At 46.9% G+C, this 12,026-nt stretch overlaps 1 protein-coding gene across 1 annotated transcript in view; it reads right to left on the reverse strand.

Moving 5' to 3' along the window:
• Positions 1–10,674, reverse strand: part of LOC142310726 (ovostatin-like) — an 89,588-nt gene extending 78,914 nt beyond the window's left edge. The window contains exons 1-4 of the mRNA XM_075348351.1: positions 10,546–10,674; positions 6,348–6,531; positions 2,682–2,838; positions 584–636 (exon numbers count right to left, since the gene is read on the reverse strand). Coding sequence (XP_075204466.1) covers positions 584–636; positions 2,682–2,838; positions 6,348–6,531; positions 10,546–10,613 — 462 coding nt within the window. The 5' untranslated portion in view covers positions 10,614–10,674. The remainder of the gene's footprint in view (positions 1–583; positions 637–2,681; positions 2,839–6,347; positions 6,532–10,545) is intronic.
• Positions 10,675–12,026: the final 1,352 nt, after the last annotated feature.

A 12,026-nucleotide genomic window follows, 5' to 3' on the forward strand; every position in this document is an offset into this window, starting at 1 on the left:
CTATAATGCTGCCCCTATGTGCAAGAATATAACTGCTATAGCAGTGCTTTCAGCCCCTGAATCTTAATGACGGTGCTCAGTTGTATGAGTACGCTTTCTGTTGCTTTGATGAGGAAGGAACTCTGCTTTATATGTGATATTGTGAGGCACCTAGATGAGTTGACAACTCCTCTGGGAGTCTGAAAGGTTCCCCGTTTTTTCTAGGGGGATCTCACAAACACTTCAGGATAAGCGGAAAGTATCATATAACTGGTCTCTGCCAGGCCCAGCATCAGCTCCTAGCAAACCTGGGCAGATTTAAGGGGCCCATGGTGACCTACATAATAAGCTAATAAGCTTTATGCTCATCAAGCCTGGGTGTCAGTAGACCCACCCAAATCTGAAGCTGATCTTGGCCCCTAGTGAAATCTAACATCTCTTATTTTTGCTGAATTTGAACAATTATTTGCACAGTGGTGAAGAATGGACACAATTTAATCCTTCAGGACAAAAACCAAGAGTTGTTCACGGCAGAATACTGCTTGAGTTACGAGGAATCAATTTACATATATTTACAGCATTCCTAGGAGTGGTGAATACTCACAACATCATCCAATAGTTTTAAACGATTATTCAAAGAAATCACATTGAAGTTCACTGTAAAATAAATGGATAAATCAGTCACGAGAAACAGAAAACTGCATGAAATGTTGCATTTTCTTGTCTAAGCTCTAAAAATAATAATAATTCATAATTTCGGAAGGACTGATGTTACGATGTTGTTCCTCGTTGCTGCGGCAGCACACATCACGTGTGTGAGCCGCGGGAGCAAGGAACATCTCCTACCTGCGTCCTGCGGCTCACGCTATGCGGAAGGAAGGAGGTGGGCGGGATGTTTACGTCCCGCTCATCTCCGCCCCTCCGCTTCTATTGGCCATCTGCCATGTGATGCCACACGACCCGCCCCCTTAGGAAGGAGGCGGGTCGCCGGCCAGAGCGATGTCGCAGGGCAGGTAAGTGCATGTGAAGCTGCCGTAGCGATAATGTTCGCTACGGCAGCGATCACAAGATATCGCATCTGTGACGGGGGCGGGGACTATCGGGCTCGGCATCGCTACAATCGGCTAGCGATGTTGCAACGTGCAAAGTACCCCTAAGAGTTGAGTAATAGTGAACCGGATTATAGAACATACCGAGCAGAAGTTGAACAGAAGCTCCTTTGATGTGAAAACCTTTCTTCCTTGATGTGGGCACATGTCTTGAAGAAAATGGGACTTTTGTGAGCTATCGCATACCTGATGTGACTCGCCCCAGAACTATGGGGTACTCAGTCTCGGGCCATATATGTACGGGGATGCTGTATCACGGGTGTGCAATGGCCGTTGCCCGGTTCTGTGACCCTGGGAGTCACTTTAAAAGGGGATTTATATATAGGGGAAATGAAAGTTTGTCGTGACGCCTCTTGCGGGTTGCAGCCAGGTAGTTGGAGCCGCCTTTGCACAGTCTATGGCCACTGGGGCTGGTGGTGATGGCAGCTTGGATGTTGGCCCCTCCCCAAGTAGGGCTGAGCCCCAGGGGGTAGATGATGGTGTGCGGCGTGGAAAGAACGGAGACCACACGATGTGAATGCAGTGCAACTGTTGTTTACTCACAGAGATGGTAATGCTGGATGGCTCGTTCAGACCCCTGGTCCCTGTAGTCCTGTAGTCCCAGTGCCAGTGTGGTAACCTGGTGGCTTCTTTCCCCTGCACCTCTCAGTAGTTTTGTGGAACCCCATGGCTTGGAGCATCTGAGGGTCCCCCTCCTGTTTGTCGGCAGTCTCTGGTACATACGGCAGGAAGTGTGACCCCTGTAGGATCGGTGTTCTGTTCCGGTCCCTGGCTCTCTTGTTACTGCTGGTGCCTGTGCAGATTTTATCAGGTCTGCCTGGAGCGTTCACTTAACCTAGGGCTCTGTGCCATGTCGGTGCTTTGGTTCCAGGTGTACCTCGTCGTACCCTCCTTGGTAACCACTCTCCTGTACCACTCAGGTCACTGCTACAGGACCCCGTCTCAAGACACGTCTGTCTCCTACTACTGTCACTCCTGACTGACTTACTGTCTATCTCCTCCCCCCTGGGTGGTTGGCTAGTGGACTGGATCGACTGCACCCCTAGGTGGCCATCCATTGGTTCCCCAACTAGTCAGTCACCCCTGATTGGGCGAGGGAACTGAGGATATGTGTTTTGGTGGTACCAGCACTGGTCTTCCAGGTCCCTGGGGGTAGGCCCTGCATCTTTGCCAGGATGCAGTACCTAGTAGTGGCACTACAGATACAAATTAACAGCAAAATCTTCATGAGTTACATATACTCAAATTTTGATGAGGTTCTTGCATGACCCTTCCAATTGTAATCCCATAATAATTGTATTGATCCCATAAATTGTTCACCAAAGATCTGCTATAAATCCACCCCATCTTAGACCACCAACCAAAGTATGTTTTAATCACTCTCTGCAATTTTCTGGGGTTTTTTTGAAGCGCAGCCATGGTTGTCATTTTGTTAATGTAGCTCTCTTAGCGGACGACACTCATATATAGTTCATGAATAAGTTAATGAAATAGAGGTAACCGATATGGCTACCCTTCCTGTTATTACCATTGGAAGAAATGTGTCATGATTAGTTATGAAAGATTGAAAAATCAAGCAAAATGGAAACATACCTGTTTCTCCAGGCTTGTAAATGCTTTTTTCCAGCTGGATTAATGTAACAGCCCCAACTGGAGCCACCACCACAGCCCTACGAGCTTCATAGTTAAAGTTGGCAGCAACTGCAGTGATTGTCAGAAAGACTGGAGCAGGCTTAAGTATATCAGGTACCTAAAAAGAAAATTAAAGGAAACAAACAAAATGTCCAAAATGAGAGGATGTTCCTATTTTGACTCCAGAAACAATAATTAAGAGGCTTCATTCATGCATTAGGCCTACATACATAAGAAGTTGTCATGAGAGTGATGGGTAACTGAAGCAGGGGCACCTAGACTGGCCCTGTGACTGGGTACCCTGCACTGTCCCTTATCACAGAGGTACGCGTGATGGTAGCAAGGTTTGGACTGCCAGCATGACCCTAACTCCTGTCCATACCCTGGTCAAACCCCTTCTCCCCACCCATGGGGAGTGCCGGGACCGAAGTAATAAACCCCACAAATAACACAGACAGGGGAGAACCAAAACACAAACACACGGCAATCAGACCTAGGAGAGAGACAAAATCGTGCACAGAAAGAAATAACATACAGGGAGGAAATAAACTGACAACAGAGATATTTCCAAACCACACAAGATCATAAAATATATCATGAGTAAGTGGATCACATGTTAAGAGCTATTATCAGCAATGAGGAACCGGATCCAGTGCCTTATAAAGGGTGGAGGCCGCTGTGAGTGGTCATTAGCAACCTTAGCTCCAAGCAGTAGTTTACAAACTAGCAGGGATTAATTCCTGCACTGATGAGCAGTGAACATGAAACAGCCGACGCCCGGCTCTGGCTAAACAACTAAGAGATCTCAGGTTGCCTGTCAGACTCTGCAGTGTGACTGGAGTCTGACGCCAACATGACACCTAGCGAGTGCAGTGCAGAACACCGCATGGCAAAAGGTTGCTATTTAAAAACATGTTGAAGCGTATAGTCCTCAGATGATAGGGGAGACCTCTAGCTCTCTGTCCCTATTCAGGTACCATTAACACTGTGGGTGCATTAGTGAAACTAATTCCCCATATCATGAGGGTTGACCCATCTTCCGGAAATTTTCTGAAGAGATCTAGATGAAATATTTAACTAGAGATGAACAAATTTGCCAAAATTTGGGTTGACAGATTTGTTTGAATTTGGACACAGAAAAGAAAAATTGTATTTGGTGCAAATCTAGTTGCTGGTCAAAGCTGTTATTATGCCCTGAACATAAATGGAGGGGTGAAAAATGTGTTTTACTAGTTTCACCTCTCACCTGTTCTAACACCATCTAACACCACAGTTTCCTGCCTGGTGCTCCAATGGCTCACTACTACCTCCCTCCCGCTCCAGTCTTCTTTTCCATCTTGAGTCTCCTTCACTTTTTGTCATGTCTAGCAGAAATGAGCAAACCCGAAATGTGAAGTTTTAGGTTCGTACTGAACAATGATTCTTTAAAAAAACTCAGTGTCCGAGTTCAAATGCTTTACATATGCTTACCACTTGATCAATCACTGGGAGACTCAAGTCTACTTGGTGCATATGTGGCGCCCCTGAGGCTTCAGTCGCCACAGGGTACTGCACCTCACTAGTGGGGCAGTATTCATCATGGGTACGGAAGTATTCATTGCCGGTAAACCACCACAATCCACTACAACACACAGTTAGATGCCCTCTCACTGGGACTGGGATAGCGTAGAGACATAGGGGGTGGCCATCCCTAATGTAGTGGAACCTCTGCTTACTAGTTCAGAAACCCGGGGGGAGGAGCTTGACACAGGGGAGCAAGGTGACACACGCACAATCAAGCAGTTAGACGCTGACACTAGATAGGGACAGACATGGAACAAGTGAGAAATGGGGAGCACACGATCGCTGAGGGGAGAGCAGCGCCATAGCTCCCTCAGGACCAAGCGCACAGAACAGGGGGCAAAGCCCTAGGCTGGTGGGCACTGCACGTCCAACCAGCAGAATCCACTGGGCAGAGGATTTCAAGTCTTCTAGCCCACACAAAGCTCCTGGGGCACAGCAGCATATAGAGCCAGGAGTCGTGACAAAAGAGCGGCACCAGTAACGGACTCGTGCTGCCTGCTATACGGGACAGGAATGGAGTCCAGCCAAAGACTCGGGTCCCAGCGTAGCTTCAAGTCACAGGGACCCACACCACACGGCGCAAGTAGGAAGGACTCACATAAAAAAAACACCGGTTCTGACCTCCGAACTATCCGGGATTGGCTGGAGCCCATGACAGTGGAGTCCGGCAGTCCAAAGGTGGCAACATTTCAGTGAGTAAAGAACTTAAACTGCAACCCCTGTGTCGTCCAATCCTTCTCACGCCCAGTGCTCTTTTTTTTTTTTTTAGAGTGGACTACTACTACTCCGAACCTCCCTGTGGGCCCGAGCTCTGCAGGTAGAGAGCTGTACCAACCTAGCTGCACTATCACCGGCCCTCAGAGGAAACCCCTAGCAGCAGTGGCTCCCATATAATAGCCACACACCAGAGGTGGCGTTACGAAGAGCTACTATCCCCATCATCATCCCCCCCATTTATTGACACCGCCAGGGTCACGGAACCGGGCCTAGCAGCTGTGACATCCCACTCCCTACACTGTCCCGGTGACAAGTAACCCCTCAAGACCCCGTGGGCACATCACATATCCCAGTGAGAGCCTCTTGCAGCTTCTGAATGACTTTCACTGGGGTTAAAAGCAACGTTTTCGATGCTGTGCCTAAAAAAAAACCCCAGCCCTCCTTTCCCCGGAAGTGTTCTGTTTATGGATGGCTGTGGGCGGAGAGCCAATCATTGACTTCTAATGGGGTTCGGATTCTGGGATCAAGTTCACGTCAAGTTTGGGGTCCTGAACTGGGCTTTATGTAAAGTATGGCTGAATGTCCATGGGTCTCCTCATCTCTAATTTTAGGCCTCACACATGTCATGATATGCTTTGTCCCACGATATCACAATGTCACTTGAGGCCAAGTTTGCACTAGAAAAATGAAAATGGAACAGAAGACTGGAGCCAATCGGAGAAAGCAAGTAACGGCAGGGAAGCTGTGGTACCAAGGCAGCTGAAGGGAGAAATGAGAATAATTTTCTTTTTTTTAGTTTACAACCCCTCCTCAGCCCTAAATAGATTGAAAAGGTCAGTGAGAAGGCCACTATTTTGTAATTCTAATTGAAAAAATTTCGGTCCTAGAGAGTCCAAATATTTTATGAACTGCAAAGTATCTTCATTTTGACTTTAATCAAATTCTCATCTCTACCCTTGACGAAATGTGAAGAAAACAAGGACAAAATATGGTTATGACTGCTCAAGATACCAGGCTGGGGAAGAAAGTCATAAACATACGGTAGGGTTGGGATTAGCAGCACCAACCAATTAGGGTTAACCTTGGGGCTTTTGTAGGGCTTTTGTAGGTCAGTGCAGAGCACTGCTCCCAATAATAACTGTCCACTACGCCATGATTTAGGTGACTTTATACCATTTGTTTAAATTTTACAATTTATATCAATCTTCTGCTTCCAATAACCTCAACAACATGTAATAATTCTTTATCTATTTCATGATATCTCACAAAACGTTTATTTGCTAAAAAAAATTATTCAAAATTTTCCGAATTTTTGAAATCTGATGAAAATCTAAACCTTGGACCAACCTGGAATTCTGGACACTGGAAGATGTCCCCAACTGGGAACTGTTCGCTTAGGATCGTGTGGTTCACACCGTTGACCTCTAGGTTGATATCAACATTGACAGGTTGTGTGTGGCGTTTGACCTCCAAGCATCCTTTGGTCATCTCTCCACTCTTCAGCAGAGCCAGGATGGAGAAAGCACATTGTCTGTAGAGAAATAATAGGACCTATAAAGTGGTTTGGGGTTTGGGGTAGAATGAGTCATCAGTCCGACATTTTTGAACTTTTAGGTATAAAACTTTGCAGTATTGTAATATTGTGGGGAATTGATTAGCTGTGAATTAAATTTTTGGACTTAAAATTGGTCAAACGAGGTGAATTTCAAATTCAAAACATTTGATTATCACTACCATCTATAAATGTATTAAACCCCATATAAAGGTTGGGACACCATATAATTACAGTGATTTACACTAAAGGCTACTTTACACGCTGCGATATCGGTCCAGATATCGCTAGCGTGAGTACCCGCCCCCATCTGTTGTGCGACACGGGCAAATCGCTGCCCGTGCCGCACAACATCGCGCAGACCCGTCACACATGCTTACCTGCCCGGCGACGTCACTGTGACCGGCGAACCGCCTCCTTTCTAAGGGGGCGGTCCGTGCGGCGTCACAGCGACGTCACTGAGCGGCCGCCTAATAGAAGCGGAGGGGCGGAGATGAGCGGGACGTAACATCCCGCCCACCTCCTTCCTTCCTCATAGCGGCCGGGAGGCAGGTAAGGAGAGCTTCCTCGTTCCTGCGGCGTCACACTTAGCGATGTGTGCTGCCGCAGGAGCGACGAACTACATAGTTACTGCAGCAGTAACGATAATCGAGAATGGACATGTCATCGATAAGCGATTTTGCACGTTTTTGCAACGATGCAAAATCGCTCATCGGTGTCACACGCAGCAACATCGCTAATGCGGCCGGATGTGCGTCACAAATTCCGTGACCCCAACGACTCCACATTAGCGATGTCGCAGCGTGTAAAGCCACCTTAAGTCAATAAAATCCAGCATAATATTAATAGAAGCTCTGGAGAACAGGATTTCCGCTTGTAGATTGTATAACATGTAGGATCAATTCTTCTGCAATTACAAGTTTTTATTGCACAGTAGCAAATAAATTCTAAATATAAAGATTCAAGTGGTTCAATATCTTGCATTTGACAACTAGAACAGGAGTCTTGAGCTCTGGTAGGACTAAGGGGTACTTTGCACGTTGCAACATCGCACCTGTGATATCGTCAGGGTCAAATCGAAAGTGATGCACATCCGGCGCCGGTAACGATATCGCAACGTTAAAGCCTAGGAGAGAACATGAACGAGCGTGAAACAGTCAAAAATCGGTGATCTGTGTCACATCGTTCATTTTCATAATGTCGGTGCGTCCGCAGGTACGATGTTGTTTGTCGTTCCTGCAGCTCCATACATCGCTGTGTGTGACACCGCAGGAGCGACAAACATCTCCTTACCTACGCCCGGCGTCCACCGGCAATGCGGAAGGGAGAAGGTGGGTGGGATGTTTACATCCTGCTCATCTCCACCTCTCTGCTGCTATTAGCCGGCCGCTTACTGACGTCGCGGTGACGTCGCTGTGACGCCGAACACACCTCCCCCTTGAAGAAGGGATTCTTTGGCAGTCACAGAGACGTCACCGACCAGGTATGTGCGTGTGAAGCTGCCGTAGTGATAATCTTCGCTACGGCAGCTCGCACTACATATCGCATGTGCGACGGGGGCGGGGGCTATCGCGCTCAGCATCGCTAGCATCGGCTAGCGATGTCGCAGCGTGCAAAGTAGCCCTAAGGCCCCATTCAGAAGTCACATGTGAAAAAACGGCATTAATCACAGTTTGCTCACAGTGTGGTCTGAGCGCCATCAGTTTTTGTCGTACATGGAGAAAAAAAATAAAGTTTTTCCACCACAGGACAGTCCATGAAAATCAGACCGAACTCAGATGTCATCCAAGTGCTGTCTGATTCCTTCACGGACCCATTACCTATTCTGAGTAGACCGTCGGATAAAAATCAGACATGTCTCCATGAATTTGCAAGGAGCACTCGGTCCGCGGAAAGTTACAGACATGTGTATGGCACCATAGACTATCACAGGTGAGAGGGCTGTCCGTGAATAACACATAGAGCACTTGTATGCAAAAATTAATATCTGAATGAGGTCCAATGAGGTCAACAGCAGGTTAAGAGGTTTTTGTCCAGTCCCAATAAAATATTACACTTAATCTAAAATGTGGTGGATTGTAAGAAACGCTCAAATCATGCGCCAATTACTCCAACTAGAAAACATCTTAGTGTCTAGAGAAAAAAGAGTCCTACCCCAAAAGTAAACCCTAGCAGGAATTTACAGGATTTTGGAGTATGCTTGAAGTATAGGCCCTACTCCAAAAATAAGCCCTAGTTATAGTCAGGGCTGACATTATGGGGCAGTTCTAGATAGATAGAGGGATAGATAAATAGATAGATAGAGGGATAGATAGAGGGATAAATAGATAGATAGATAGATAGAGGGATAGATAGATAGATAGATAGATAGAGGGATAGATAGATAGAGGGATAGATAAATAGATAGATAGAGGGATAGATAGAGGGATAAATAGATAGATAGATAGATAGAGGGATAGATAAATAGATAGATAGAGGGATAGATAGAGGGATAAATAGATAGATAGATAGATAGATAGAGGGATAGATAGATAGAGGGATAGATAGATAGAGGGATAGATAGATAGAGGGATAGATAGATAGAGGGATAGATAGATAGAGGGATAGATAGATATATAGAGGGATAGATAAATAGATATATAGAGGGATAGATAGATAGATAGATAGAGGGATAGATAGATAGATAGAGGGATAGATAGACAGATAGATAATAGATAGAAAGAGGGATGGATAGATAGATAGAGGGATAGATAGAGGGATAGATAGATAGAGGGATAGATAGATAGATAGATAGATAGAGGGATAGATAGATAGATAGATAGAGGGATAGATAGATAGATAGAGGGATAGATAGAGGGATAAATAGATAGATAGATAGAGGGATAGATAGATAGAGGGATAGATAGAGGGATAGATAGATAGAGGGATAGATAGATAAATAGATATATAGAGGGATAGATAGATAGATAGAGGGATAGATAGATAGATAGAGGGATAGATAGACAGATAGATAATACATAGAAAGAGGGATGGATAGATAGATAGAGGGATAGATAGATAGAGGGATGGATAGATAGATAGATAGGTAGATAGAGGGATAGATAGATAGATAAAGGGATAGATAGATAGATAGATAGAGGGATAGATAGATAGATAGAGGGATAGAGGGATAGATAGATAGATAGAGGGATAGATAGAGGGATAGATAGATAGAGATGGATAGATAGAGGATAGATAGATAGACAGATAGATAGACAGATAGATAGATAGAGGGATATATAGATAATAGATAGAGGGATAGATAGATAGATAGATAGAGGGATAGATGTATAGATAGATAGACAGAGATAGATAGATAGATAGATAGATAGATAGATAGAGGGATAGATAGATAGATAGATAGATAGATAGAGGGATAGATAGATAATAGATAGACAGATAGATAGATAGACAGATAGATAGATAGGGGGATAGATAGATAGATAGATAGATAGAGGGATAGATTGATAGATAGACAGATAGATAGATACTGTAGATAGTTTGATGATTGATAGATAAATTTATAGATAGTCTTGGGTACAAGGAGGCATTCCAGCCATAATTACATTATAAGGAGGCACTCGCACCATTATAACATTATTAGCTGGCACTATTTACTGTATAAGGGGGCACTCTGCTAACTATAGTGATAAAAGGGGGCTTCTAAGATTTATTCGTATTGAATGTGATCCATGTCCATTTTGCGGAGATGAATCCAGGACCCTGATTGGCGCTAATCATTCCTAATTCTGACGAGCTAATAAAGCGAGATACTGTTTGCTGTGGTTGGGTATTTAACCCTGTGTGATACTATCTCAGAGTATCACTGCAGTTCCTATCATATGGTGCACAGTGACAGAATTATCATTGATGTGAATGGATGTAGCCTGTGCCTTGCTGGGATTTCTGGTTCTTGCCTCTCCCCGCTCTCCTCCCCGTTGCCCTGTGACTTACGGCTCTGCTCTCCCTCCATTGATGAGGCACAGGAGGGCCAGGCTCAGGCTGATCCCCGTCAGGTGCATGGTGCAGACCGGCAGAGCTCTCCTGCTGCACCTCAGTGCACTCCACCTGTCTATATGCACCTGTGATTGGGGCGGAGACTTCCTTGTTTCTCGAGGCGTAAATTCTGCCCAAAGGAGACTTGTCAGCACAGATCTTGTCAGCACACAAGGAGCCTTGTCGGTAAAGAAAGGATCTGTTCATAAAGCTTCTGTTCATGAGAAATGAAGCTGCAATTACAAAAATAAACCCCGAATATCTGGAATTTGCTTTTGTCACTGCAAAAAAATGTATTAGATCTGAATTTGGAAAAGTCAAACCAGGATGAAAACTCACTCATTGTACACACATACAGTGACATTTCTGGATGTGGGCATCCGATTATCCAGAAATTAGGACTTCTGTATTAATGCACGGATATAATCAGGACATTAATTGACATTTTCTATTTCTTTATTTTTAGATGTTGCATGCGATCAAGGCTACGGGGTGCAAAGTCGGACTAAGGCCTATTTTTTCAGTTCCCTTTAAATATTGCTTGTTCAGGCCGTATTTGGATTAAGATTGATGATTACCTCTTGGCTAAAAATATGGTAGAGACCTCTATACCATATCTAGGGTCCAGATCCCACCTAACAACTACATACCTCCCAACTGTTAAAGAAGGAAAAGAGGGACAAAGTTTGCGGCGCGCGTAGCAAATTTTTAGGCCACGCCCCCTAACCACACCCATTTCACAGTCACGCCCATATCCACTCCCCATCCACACCCATTCAGCATGGACACGCAGGCAGCCGGCGGGCCTCCAGCATGGGCACGCAGGCAGCCGGCGGGCCTCCAGCATGGGCACGCAGGCAGCCGGCGGGCCTCCAGCATGGGCACGCAGGCAGCCGGCGGGCCTCCAGCATGGGCACGCAGGCAGCCGGCGGGCCTCCAGCACGAGCACGCAGGCAGCCGGCGGGCCTCCAGCACGGAGACACAGGCAGCCACAGTGAGGCGGCTGGTCGCCCGCACAGTGAGGCGGCCGGTCGCCTTCACAGACAGGCGGCCGGCCGCCCGCCTTCACATACAGGCGGCGGGCCGCCCGCACAGACAGGCGGCGGGCCGCCGCACAGAGAGGCGCGGGCCAACCGCACAAAGAGGCGCCCGCACAGACAGGCGGCGAGAGGCGCTCGCACAGACAGGCGGCGGGGGGCGCCCACACAGACAGGCGGCGGGGGGCGCCCGCACAGAGAGGCGGCGGGGGGTGCCCGCACAGAGAAGCGGCCATCCGCCTGCAGAGACAGGCGGCCGTCCGCCCGCAGAGACAGGCGGCCGTCCACCCGCACAGAGAGGCGGCCGTCCGCCCGCACAGAGAGGCGGCCGTCCGCCCGCAGAGACAGGCGGCCGTCCGCCCGCAGAGACAGGCGGCCGTCCGCCCGCAGAGACAGGCGGCC

The sequence above is a fragment of the Anomaloglossus baeobatrachus genome, chromosome 5 (genome assembly GCF_048569485.1).
Source record: "Anomaloglossus baeobatrachus isolate aAnoBae1 chromosome 5, aAnoBae1.hap1, whole genome shotgun sequence".
Taxonomy (NCBI): domain Eukaryota; kingdom Metazoa; phylum Chordata; class Amphibia; order Anura; family Aromobatidae; genus Anomaloglossus; species Anomaloglossus baeobatrachus.